The following is a 13,135-nucleotide window of genomic DNA, read 5'->3' on the forward strand; positions in this document are numbered from 1 at the left end:
CCAAACTGAAACCCACTCCCCAATTTAAGGCATGTTTACAAGCAAAGGGCCTGATTTTCCAAGGTGGCATGCACCCACAGCTCCCATTGGAACTGGCAACAGTTGTGGGTGCCAGCACCTTTGACAATCAAATCCTTGGTTGTTCACGATGGGTTTCCATCTCCCCTGAGCCCTGTGTCTCTCTGGGTGCTGTTTATGCTGCTCACCTGACACGTTCTGTGGCTGTTCGTGGCCTTTCATTCGTTTCGTGGTTTCTTCTCATTAAACCAAAAGGGGAGAAACAAGTTGATTCCTTTTTTATTTTTTTTATTTTATTTTCATTGAAATCTTGGACTGCAGAAAGCAGCCGCAATGACAACACCCAGTCAACGATGGAAGCTACCTTCATCGGACGAAGGGGAATGGAAAAATTAAAAAAACACACAGAGATCCTTCAGCAAAAGTTACAGAAAAAGAACATGGCATACAAGCGCTACTGTTTGGGGGGTGGGGTTTTGTTTAACAGAATTATACAAATCTCTTTTTTTTAATAAGTGCTAAAAGTCATGACATCAGTTTACCTTTTTAAGTGCAGCCAATGGAGTTGTCTCTTTGCCTCCTTTTGTTCTCCTAGCTTGCGGGAAGGAAGGGGTTCAGAGGTGGCTCTGGCACCACCCTGAGGGCTTATTTTTGTTGGATCGTTCAGTTGAAGTGCTGTGTTTGCAAGGGGAGGGGGTGGATTGCTTGGAAGAAGCTCTGTAGCACAATGCCAGCCTGTCAAACTAGTCACTGGTTCAAATCCAGCCCAGCGTGACCATGAACAATGCTCACTGGTGGGCGGTGATCTGGGAAATTAGTTGATCTCCATTTAGTTCCTAGGTGGCCCCACTGCAATTCCCCCTCTTGGCAATCTCAGTGCAAAAGCCATGGATTGAACAGACCACAGAAATGGAACTTGTCCTCATCCCTAGTGGGTGGGCTTACTAGGGCACGGGTGAGGCACCGTGGCAGGGGACAGTGTGAGAAATAGGGACCCGACGCGGCCTCTGCTCATGATTAGACTTCAGTTGGCAGGGCTGTCACTCCCACAGCTCTAAATACTCTTCAAGGAATAAGGGACTACAGTAAATCAGCGTAGCCTCCAATGACGTTGCTGAACTACAGCCCAGATCTACAAAGGCATTTAGGCATCTAAATCTCTGATTCGGGCATCATCCCAATCCACAACCCCCCCCCTGCTTGGCATAACTCTGTAGTTGCCTAAACTCAATGCCTAAATGTTCCCTGGGTACCCACGTTTCTGCCTCTGGGCATATGCCCGATGCCTCATTCAAGGCATCTGGATGTCCATCTCATGCCCAGGCCCCAGCATGATCTACACACCTGAGGAAGATAGGCGTTTGCTTGCGAGTCCTGAGCCGCTGGGCGTGCTCCGAGCACACCTACCTGCTTGGGTCCTATTCAAATCTGGCCAGACAAGACGGTGATGCTGCCCACTTTATAGCTTTTAACTTAGTGATCAGAGCACTCACCGGGGGTGTGGGAGACCAGATGGTGAGAGAGGATTTGAACAGGGGTCTCCCACCTTTCAGATGTGCCCTAACCAATGAGATATTCTGATGTCAGGCCCTCAGATTCTCCTCTTGAAGTTGTTCCCTTTTGGATAAATAAATAAAGGAATTGGGGGACTGGACTGTGGGTGGAAGCCCTAACCACAGATCACTGTTGTTCTTACACACTCTGGTCAAATGACCATTTAAGCGCTTATGGAGTATCTTAAGCAACACTTGAGAGACAGGTGAGTGCAAATGCTCTTGCTCTAGCTTAAAAGCAAATGCACTTTGCGGTTGTGCGGGCCGGATTTCAGCTGAGCACAGCTAGTGTTTGATTCAGGACCAAGTGCCGAAGCTGGGGAGAGGGCTCACCCCCTCTTAGGAAAAAGGCCCTGCTGTGAAGATGATGGTAATGAGAAGAACAGGAACTCTCCAGCCAAGCCGCCAGAGCAACCTGGAAACCCTTTTCTTTGTATCCAGCTTCCATTCATCCTTCCTTGAATAGGAGAAAAACACCCAGTGGAGTTGAGGGAGAAGCCTCTTTTTACCAATCCCCCCCTCCTCCTAGGGAGGAATAAAAGGAAGTTTGCTGCTGGCACAGAGCAGGGTAGCAGAAGGCCTGGCCAAAGAACATAAGAACGGCCGTACTGGGTCAGACCAAAGGTCCATCTAGCCCAGTATCCTGGCTTCTGACAGCAGCCAATGCCAGGTGCCCCAGAGGGAATGAACAGAAGAGGCAATCACCAAGTGATCCATCCTCTGTCGCCCACTCCCAAAGAGCAAAGCACTCTCTTTATTTTGTTAAAAATCTGCAGGGAAAAGCACTTAAGCGTAGTTAGCCCTTACAGAGCGCTGGGCCAAACTGCTCGGTGGGTCAGAAAACAGGCATAAGTGGCCAATTAGTCTGACCTGCAGCTATGTGGAAGAGGCCAACAGGGTTGGGAGGCGTAAGAGAAGCAGCCACCTGGAGGCGGTAAGATAAAGAGGAGGTGATGAGGGAGGGGCACATTGTCTTACACATTAAAGCAGCTATGGAGAGGGTGTAAGTCACCTCATTTTGCCTTCCCCGCCGATCAGAATAAGCAACTCACTTTGCTACTCACGCCCTCCCCGCCGCACTTAACCCCACAGATTTCCAAGGAAGCTGCATCCGTTTGCTCCAATTTACGTTGCTCTCTCAGGGTCCTGGCTTCCCCAAACCCTATTCTGCTCTTGGTCACCCTGGAATCACTCCAGATTTTACCCCCGTGTAACAGAAGAGGAACAGAATCTGGCCCCCAGCCTCAACAATCGGGATGATGTTCAGCTCCATAATAAGCGTCTGGCAGTACGGATCGATTAACGTTTATACAGCATTGTGAAGCTGGAAACGTACTAGGGGCCAGATCCTCTCCTGCGGTAAATCAGCCGACGGAAACCGGGCCACGTCATGAGTGCAAAGCGTCCTTTCTTCCCATGCACCATTATGCATTAATGGGAGAAAAGGCAAAGAGGGGAAGGAAACTCCTCCTGCTTTTAAAGATATAAATCAGGAAGGTGGGGGTGAGCCGATGCTTGCTGTGATTCTGGCTTTTCCACAAAGGGTAGCTGATTTTTTTAAAAGTGCAGATTCTGTTCTCTGGTGTAAATCTGGAGTAACTCATGGACCCGCTTTGGATTTACACCAGCGTAACAGGAGCATCTGGCCCAGAAGGGTAAAGCTATGAAGCAGGGAGCAGAATACTGATTTGTGCTGTGATTTAGTCGTGGGGGAGGGGAATGAGACACGAGGATTGATTCCAGAATAAAGATTTTTTTTTTTCCCTGCTGAAACATCCAGCAGCTCCTGCGGTCGTGAGCCCCCGAGATGAGTTTCAAAGGAGCACGGACTTCAGCGCAGAGCTCAGTGCAGAGTCAGTTCAGGGTGGCACGTCTAACGAGACGCCTTCAGGGCCGCTGCTTGACTTAGTCCTCTTTGCGCTCTGCGGCTGACAGGCTGTGGATGCCGCCGCTGGCCACGGAGAAGGGCAGCGTAGAGAACAAGGATTCGGCGGCCGTGAAAACGCCCCCCGCAGCGCCCGAAATCTGCGCCAAACCGGTGGCGCTTGCTGAGTTCCCAAACGGCGCCACCATGTTGAGCCGCTGGATGTGGTGGTACATGAGTTCCATGGAGGTCTTGGACTCCGCGCTGCCGATGTCCATGAGGTTGATTGCGTGGGAGGCAGGCAGCACACTGCCTGGCACAGCCAGGGTCACGTCGGCCGGGGCGTATCGGATAGTGCTGGTGGTGTAGAGGCTCTGGGAGCCTGTGGTGCTGGCGATGCTGTGGTGCCCGCCGAGCTGGTGCACCAGCGGGAGGACCACGTTCCCCGCGTGGAACCGCTGGAGCGCCTCCATCTCGCCAGGATAGACCAGGGGGGCGAAGGGCGTCGACGTGGCCCTTTCCTCGCACGGTGAGCCCGAGAGCGGGGGGGAGAGCGTTTCAGCTGAGGGGGCTGGCAGCATAGCCCGGGGAGAGGTGCTGAAGGGGGCCTTGGCCAGGCCCCCGCTGCTGTCCATCTCGGGAGGGGTGAGGACAGAGTCCGGGATGGAGACGTACAAGTGGGAAGTGGCTTGCCTCAGAATGGGCTTCTCCAGGCTAAGTGCTTTGCTCACAGTGTAGGGGGGTCCCTCGTGGAGGGCATCCCGGGCAGAGGGGTAGGTCCACAGGGTGGCCTTGTCGTACTTGGGAGCCTGGCTCTGCTCCGTCTTAATGCTAAGCGCCGCGCTGGCTTTCGGTGGGTAGCTCCTCTGGGTCTGGATGACAGAGGCGAACTCTGATGTGCAGGGCCGGCTCGGCCCCGCGTTCCGCCCTGCAGCCATATTGTACCCGTTCACCCTCCTCTCCAGCGCCACCGGCTGGGGCGGGAGATCAGGCTCCTCCTCGCTGCCGCTGTCCGACTCCTCGGTGCTGACGAGCGAGGCCTCCCGGGGGGGGCTCTCCGGCTGGAACTCCAACTTGATCCGTTTGCTCCGGGGCCCCCTGCGCCTGCTCTCGGCGTCGCTTGCCCCAGCTCCTTCCGACACCTCCTCATCCTTGTAGCTCGTTTCCGGGCTGCTGGCATCGTTCTCCGCCATGGAGCAACGGGCCCCGTCATCTGGGCTGCTCCGGGAGTAACCTTTGGCCAAGGCCCCAGCCGCTTTGGGCAGAAACTGGTTCCCCTGCTTGTGTTCCGGCCCATGGTCGCTCTCTGGAAGGGAAGAAGAGAAAGTGATGCAGGAGTAGCCTACTCAGCAAGGGATCTGGACGGAGGTTGTTAAACTCCACCTAGCTGCTTTCTGCCAGCAGGCGATGGGTTTATTTTATCTAACAAAACATTTTTCCAGAGCGACATCTAATGGGAGTTATAGCCCACTTTATAGCTGCTTCCTACCAGCAGGGCAGCTAATGATCACAACCTCAGGGCACACCAGCAATGCAAAGTCAACGCGGCATGATTCCTCTTAGACTGTGTCCCTCCTGCCAGGATGGATCGGATTCCCAGCCTCAGGGCCAAAGAAGAGAGGAAAAGATTAGCTCCCTTAATAAGATTGTACTTTTCTTCCATCCGAGTATTACAACACCGGTTCCTAGCGTCACAGTGCTCACCACCTCTGCTAGATGGAAAAACCAAGATGCTGAGCAGGGGGCCGAGGTCACGCTGTATCAGAACCAGGACTAGAACCCAGGCGACCCAATGCACTAATCACTAGCCCAACCTGCCTGTCTCTAGGGTTGTCTGTAGCTTCAGTGCAATTAGGATTCCTTCATGCTCTGGGTTGGTTAAGGGCCCAAACTTGGATCCTATCTCTAGGGCAGTGCATTGGAGATGGGGAAATGCTGTTCGGGTCCCATCTACTCCATTCCTCACCACGGGCCAGTGCTGGTTTCTTCCCTACACGTAGAGCTGGTCAGAAAATGGGTATTTTCCATGGATTTTTTTAAAATTAAAAACAACTAGATTTGGAAGGATTAGTTTTTTGTAGGTAAATGCTGATTTCACCATTTTCACACGCAAACCAATGAAATAATATTTCCATCCATGTTAATAGAAATGTACAGATAGGCAAAGTAAGAAAAATGCTGCCAGAGAATTTATTACAGTTTGATTTAAGGCTACTTAGCAGATTTTGACAATGGGTTTTGACAGACATAACGCTTGAACGTTTTGAATTTCAACGTCTACTGTCAATAAATAGTTGTCTGACACCCCGAAGTTTCTCACAAATTTGAAAATTTTAATTGATTATTTTAAGCATTTTTAAAATTTAATAGGTGTTGAAATTATAAAACTTGAATTCTGCCAAGCCTAAAAACAACACAGTAATTTATTTTGTCTAAGTTTTCTACAGCGCATTTAATTTTTTCCCCATCAGATTTGAATACCAAAAAATTTCATCTGGAAAAAAAAAATCTATTTAGAAATACGGCCACAGTGCCTCATGGGAGTTGTACTTTGAGTGCCACCTGCTTCTAGTCTCTATTGGCCAGGCTCGCTGTTGGATGACATCTCCCACGATGCATCAGGGTCTTGCCCCTTGCAGAAGGGAGGTCATGCACCATGGAAGTCCTTAGCTGTGGTGCATCATGAGAGATGTGGTCTGGCCAGGGATCCCAGCCCATACAGGAGAATGGGGACACGAGACAACCAAACTACAACTCCCATGAGGCTCTGTGGTAGCATAGCCAAATCAAAATACTTCTGATTTTGGATGAACTAGTTTGTTTTTTTGATGCAAAATTTAAGTTTTCCACAGGACGCAGACCCTCAGTGTGATAAATTTTGTTTCCGCAAAAGCCTAATTTTTCATCTGAAAACTGTTTTGCCAGGAAACTTTCGACCAATTTAATACTGTATTCTGGCACAGTCACACCCTGCCACTAGGCTGTGGACCTACCCTCCACTCAGTCACGGTAGCGCTGCCTGCTCTGGATTTCGCATACACACCAGGCTTTGCAGGTCACTGGCTGAAGTAAGAGGCACAGGGTTCCGTACTCGCCTAACTACAGTAACACATGGGGAGGGAGAGAGGCTGGGCGGGAGTGGAGAGCTGTTTAGGTTGGGGGGTGACTATTGTCAGCTTTTAAGGAAGCAACTAACACGGTCTCAGACAGTTCCCCGTGCTCCCCTATTCATCTGTCCCCATCTGGTGTCTCCTGTCTTATAGTGGGACCATCAGCTCTTTGGGGCTGTGTTTGGACAGCACCTACCACAGTGGGGCCCTGGCATGTGACTGGGGCTACCATAATACACCTAATAGCAATCAACTAGCACAATGGGGTTCTCGTCTCTCACTGGGGCTCCTAGGCACTACCGTAATACACCTAAGAATAATAGTGGAGGATTTTAGCAACTGGTGAGAGTGAAAGGCAAGGGTTGAGTATCTTTCAAGTAGGCCAGCCGGAGGGGGTCCTCGGTGTTCGCTGGGAGAGTGGTGATGACCGAGTAGGACCCTGGCAGACCGTACATTGGCACATGCATAGGGTCTGATACACTGATCTGGCTTCCAGTGCAGCATGGGAAGTGTTCCTGCTTTGAGCAGGGGGTTGGACTAGATGACCTCCTGAGGTCACCTTCCAACCCTGATATTCTATGAGTCGATGAGGAGGAGGGTGCATGGAATTCATTATGTCTAGGGGAAACCTGATGTTTCCCCCATCTTTAGCCCTGTGAACCTGGGGGCTCCAGCGAGCCCTACCAAGGCGCTGTCAGATTTGAAAGCTAGAAGTGAGGGCTGAGAGGTGGTGGTTAGAAAGGGAAAGTGGGAGCCAGGACTCCTGGGTTCTGTTCTCTCCTGTGGGGACAATAGTTCCTTATGTCCCAAGAGGTTGCATTAATTTATGCCTGTAAAATGCTTTGAGATCCTCAAATGAGAAGCAGTTGAGAGGGGTGAAGATTGCTCCTGCGTTGTGCGTGCTGCTACCTGGGAGGCTGTCAAAGGGAGCCCGGCAAGCGAAGAACGCTAGCACTGAGTGTTTGTGAGCAGCAGGAATTTATCTGCAGCTCCAAAGTTTCTACCGTTCCTGGAAATCCACCTCCCCCGACACGCACACGATCTGACCCTCTAGCAAAGGCTCCGCTCTTGGGGCTGCCACACTATGCTCTCTCAGAGCATGACCCTATGATATAATTTATCATATGCCAAGAGAGGTTAATTAAGATGAGGCTGTGTCCGGAGTGAAATTAACGATGCTTTGCCCTGCTGTGGCATCCTTCCCCTGAGGCTCTTAAAGCACCTTACAAGCATTCAGTCAGAAAGCCCCATGATCCTTGCCCCCGCAATGGGTAGGAGAGATGATGTATTTCACCCCTCCCTGAAATGCAGCTACCTCTGGGGTTGGATGCAGCAGCCTGTTAAAAGCCGTAGACAGGCAAGGAAGGAAACATGAACCCCCCATGTATTTGAAATTGTAGAAGGATTAGTTCTTGCCCAAACTGGAATTTGGCCAGGACACAGGGGGTTAATGTGTGTGAATCACTGGAGCTCTGCGGCAGTCCATATGAGGAAATGCCCTCAGGTTGCTGATGAAAATGATCCTTAATGATCATGAAGTCAGGGCTTCATTTTTACCCCTTATCTGCAAGCCCAAATTTCCCATAACACAGCACCCCCCGAACCACAACGGGATGCCCTCTGGCGTCATGACTTAGAAGGGAGAGAACTCCTTTCTGAATAGCCCCCCACCCCGTGCATCACTGAACCTCCCAGAGCCGCAATGGGGCTAGGAATGGCTTAGAAGAAAGAGCCCCCACCCCCGCTCACCGACAGAGATGGGGCTGGGACTCCCAGTCTGGGGCATTCATAGATTGTAAGGCCTGAAGGGACCACTGTGATCATCTAGTCTGACCTCGCTGTGTGACGCAGGCCAGAGAACTCCCCTGAGTTAATTCCTTCATAGTGGGTATATTGGCAAAGCCAAAGCTAAAATACCCATCGCACTGCAGCAGTGAGTTGGAGCCCTGCCGCACCGATCAGGGCATTGGTAACCTATGGTCCCCGGAATGAGGCTGGTGCTACCAGAACATCCTGTCTCTGGCTCGGTCACAATCTGGCCAGGGCTTTTACCTTTGAAGTCAGGTTCCAAGTCGGACACGTCGGAGGCATCGGTCTGTCGGGCTGGAATCCCAGGCAGCTGGAAGATGTCCAGGGCCGTGTTCTTATACTCGGGTTTGCTAAAAGGGTTTGGCAAAAGTAAATCAGAGAAACAACAGATCAGGTTGTTCCCTCCACTGATGGGATTTCTGTAGCACAAGCTTAGGTCCCGTGGGAGGCAGTATGGGCTAGTGATCAGAGCAGGGAACTACAAGCCAAGACTCCTGGGTTTGAATTCAGGGTCTGGAAGGCGAGTGGTTAGAGCACGGTGGGATGACTGGGACTCAGGACTCCTGGGTTCTATCCCCAGCTCTGGGAGTGGAGTGGGGTCTAGTGGTTAGAGCAGGCCGGGCTGGGAGTCAGGACTCCTGGGTTCTATTTCACTTTGGAAGTGAATTCAGCTAAATCGAATTAAGTCCATTTTAATTCTGGATAAGAGCATCCACAGAGGGGTTTAGTGCAGTTAAACTAGTCCATTTTAAAAGTGAATTCAGACTAAATTTTCCTGAAACTATGTCTACACTTAGAAACTGCACAGCGGTACACCTGTAGTAAATCCACCTTGCCAATCTAGCGCTGTCTGCACTGGAGTTTATGTTGACTTAACTATGTCTCTTAGGGGTGTGAATTTTTCACATCCCTGAGCAATGTAGCTGAGTCGATCTAATCGTCTCATTTAGACCATCCCTGAGTGTCTCTGTACAGATAAGCCCGTAGGCACCTAGGAGATTTAGGTGCCCATGGGTTTAGGTGCCACCTTTGAAAATGTGAGCGCCATGTGGACTCAGGGTCTAAGTAACTTGCCCAAGGTCGCAGGCAGTTTGTGATGGAGCTGAGAATTTAAACCAGATCTCTTGTGGCCCAGTGTAGTACTGCTATCCCTCAAGCCACCCTAGAAAGGGCCTCCCAAAGGAGATAGAGCAGTGTGGGCTGATCCTTGGTAGATTGCTAAGCCTGCCGGGAGGCCATGAAATTAAACCAACTGAGCCCCTAACAAAAGAACCGAAGAAGGAAAACTTGATTTCAAGCTGACACAGCCAGCCACCTGCAGGCTGGTCTCTGCAAAACAACTCCACTAGGGCTAGTGCCTTATTGTCCAAGAACAAACAAGGACAGATTGGAAATCGCAAGCTCTCTCTTTTAGAAAACAGCCAGCTTTGGGGTTTCATTGTTTATGGACGGGCAGAGTTGGATCCGATTCAAATGAGCCGTCCCCTGCAAACGGCTCTGCCAGAGCTCGGCGCGGGGAGGAAGGGGAAAAGCACAGGGCCAAGTTCTCCCCTGGTGTAACACCCATAGTGTCACTGCTGGCCAGGGTAACTCCCTTGAGGTAAATTGTGCTACACCAGGAGTGAAATTGGCCCACCCTCCTCCACGTCTGTATCAACGTGAATCCAAGGATCCCGAAGCACTTCATTAACAGTAATTAAGACAGCAGCCCTACAAGGTAGCCATGATGACCCCCCATCATCTTGCAGGAGGTGAAACAGGACACATGCTATTCAAAGCATCGGGCTCCCCCTCGCTCTCAGCTGAGAGGAGAACCCAGGCATCCTGGTCCCCTTCTCTAGCCACTAGCCACTTCCTGCTATATATAGGAAGAGAACTAATCACTGGGTTGCACTGTCCTCCCAGGGTTACCCAAAGAACCCAGGAGTCCTGAATCCCCCAAACCCGCTCTGTAAATCACAATCCCATCCCATATACCACTAGCTGGTCTCCCCCACCCTTCCAATCTAGCCCAGCCAGGGTGCATGACTGGGGAGGCTGGGAGAGGCTAGCTACAGGAGCACACCCCTGAGAACGACCTGCTGACAGTGGGCTTAGTCCGGGGTGGGACGGGGAGGGTCCCCCGTGCCTCGCCTCATCATTCATCATGTGCTGCTTCCCAGCGAAAAGAAAGTAAATAAGTTTCCATTCCAGGAAGGCTGAGAGAAAGTTAATTAGTCTCTGTAATTACAGCACTAATTAACTAAAATACTAATCACCCTGACAAATCATACACTGGTATCTGTAATTACTTACAGGATTAGCATAATAATAGCTCCTTTTGCTTTAGCAGGGGAAAAAAAACAGCCATTAATAACCATCTGTTGTAGTCATTCATATATTAATTTATTTTAGATATAAAAAAACCCCTCTCCTCGCCAGAGAAAGTGTATAATTCTGGAGTTGCTTTAATGGTGCAGGTGGGGGAGACACTCCAGACAAGTGGTGATTTTTTGCAGTGCCACACCCACCCTGCGATGTTTGCTCAGGGCTGTTCTCTGAAGCTACGGAGGCCAGTGACCAAAATTCCTAGTCTCCAAAGCCAGAAGGGACCATTGTGATCATCTAGTCCAGGGTTCTCAAACAGGGGATCGAGGTTATTACATGGGGGATTGTGAGCTGTCAGCCTCCACCCCAAACCCCGCTTTGCCTCCCGTGTTTATAATGGTGTTAAAATATTTAAAAGTGTTTAATTGATAAGGGGGGGTCAAACTCAGAGGCTTGCTATGTGAAAGGGGTCACCAGTACAAAAGTTTGAGAACCACTGATCTAGTCTGACCCCCCTGCATAACCCAGGCCAGAGAATGGCCCCCATACCATTTCTAGGGCAGAGCTTTTAGAAAAACAGCCCGTCTTGATTTAAAAATGGTCCGTGATGGAGAATCCACCCCGACCCTGGGTGAGTTGTTCCGATGGTTAATTTCACCGTTAAAAACATACACCTTCATTTTCACCTGAATTTGTCTAGCTTCAACCAGGGCCAGCTCCAGCTTTTTTGCCACCCCAAGCGGCGAAGCGGGGAAAAAAAAAAGATAAAGCCGTGATCGGCGGCACTTCGGCGGCAGCTCTACCGCGCCGCTTCATTCTTTGGCGGCAATTCGGTGGCGGGTCCTTCGCTCCGAGAGGGACTGAGGCACCCGCCGTCGAATTGCCGCCGAAGACCCAGACGTGCCGCCCCTTTCCATTGGCCGCCCCGAGCACCTGCTTCCTTTGCTGGTGCCTGGAGCCGGCCCTGGCTTCAACATCAGGTGACACGTCCGGGTGCCTCTTGGAGCTGAAGGGAGAGCCTCCTCGTGCAACTGATGCGAAACGGCACACCAAGCTACCCTGAGGGACGGCCGCCGATGAAGGGATATTTATGGCCAGATCCATTGCTCGGGCCTGGGGAAAAGACCCAGGTGGCACAGCAGTCAGGGCACCAGACTATGGGTGTAGCCACACTCCAGCTGGGAGTGCTGATCAAGGTAGAATAGAGCTAAAAATGGCAGCGTGGTTGCAGCAGTTTGGGCTAGCAGGCGAGCAGGCTTGTACGTGGGTGCCTGGCCCATGCCACTGCACGAGCTGCTCTGCTGTTTGTACTGTGCTAGCTCATGTCTGCCCACCCGTGCGGGGAATCACAGAATCATAGACTATCAGGGTTGGAAGGGACCTCAGGAGGTCATCTAGTCCAACCCCCTACTCAAAGCAGGACCAACCCCAACTAAATCACCCCAGCCAGGGCTTTGTCAAGCCGGGCCTTAGAAACCTCTAAGGAAGGAGATTCCCCCACCTTCCTAGGGAACCCATTCCAGTGCTTCACCACCCTCCGAGTGAAATAGTGTTTCCTAATATCCAACCTAGATCTCCCCCATTGCAACTTGAGACCATTGCTCCTTGTTCTGTCATCTGCCACCACTGAGAACAGCCGAGCTCCAGCCTCTTTGGAACCCCCCCTCAGGTAGTTGAAAGCAGCTATCAACTCCCCCCTCACTCTTCTCTTCTGCAGACTAAACATCCCAGTTCCCTCAGCCTCTCCTCATAAGCCATGTGCCCCAGCCCCCTCATCATTTTTGTTGCCCTCCGCTGGACTCTTTCCAATTTTTCCACATCCTCCTTGTAGTGTGGGGCTCAAAACTGGACACAGTATTCCAGATGAGGTCTCACCAGTGCCAAATAGAGGGCAATGATCACGTCCCTCGATCTGCTGGCAATGCCCCTACTTATACAACCCAAAATGCCATTAGCCTTCTTCCAGGTGCTCTGTAGACGTACTGTGTTAGTTAGGAGACCTAGATTCTAGGCCTAGCGCTCTGGGGTAAGCCGGACAAGTCACTTGGTATCCTGGATCCTCCCCCAGAAATCAGGGGAAGTTAGGCCCCCTAAATGTCTTTGAGGATCTGGGGCTTGCCTCTGTTTTCCCCCCTCCCACTATCTTTTACTGTGGGTTTGTGAAGCTCTCAGCACAGGTTAGGGGCTCTGAGTGGGGTCTGGGGTCTAGTGTCTAGAGCAGAGGGGGCTGGGAGCCAGGACTCCTGGGTTCTAGTGCCAACTCAGGGAGGGGAGTGGTATCTAGTGGTTAGAGCAGGGAGGCTGAACGCCAGGACTCCTGGGTTCTGTTCCCAACTCAGGGAGGGGAGTGGTATCTAGTGGTTAGAGCAGGGAGGCTGGACGCCAGGACTCCTGGGTTCTGTTCCCAACTCAGGGAGAGGAGTGGGGTCTAGTGGTTAGAGCAGGGAGGCTGGACGCCAGGACTCCTGGGTTCT

General features: G+C 51.3%; 1 protein-coding gene across 2 annotated transcripts in view; it reads right to left on the reverse strand.

The window, feature by feature from the left end:
* Positions 1–2,461: 2,461 nt before the first annotated feature.
* Positions 2,462–13,135, reverse strand: part of NPAS1 (neuronal PAS domain protein 1) — a 97,946-nt gene continuing 87,272 nt past the window's right edge. For both annotated transcript variants that reach the window (XM_034792862.1, XM_034792863.1), the window contains exons 11-12: positions 8,598–8,704; positions 2,462–4,741 (exon numbers count right to left, since the gene is read on the reverse strand). In XM_034792862.1, the coding sequence (XP_034648753.1) occupies positions 3,477–4,741; positions 8,598–8,704 (1,372 nt within the window). In that variant the 3' untranslated portion in view covers positions 2,462–3,476. The remainder of the gene's footprint in view (positions 4,742–8,597; positions 8,705–13,135) is intronic.

This window comes from Trachemys scripta, chromosome 16, assembly GCF_013100865.1.
Source record: "Trachemys scripta elegans isolate TJP31775 chromosome 16, CAS_Tse_1.0, whole genome shotgun sequence".
In the NCBI taxonomy this organism is placed as follows: Eukaryota; Metazoa; Chordata; order Testudines; family Emydidae; genus Trachemys; species Trachemys scripta.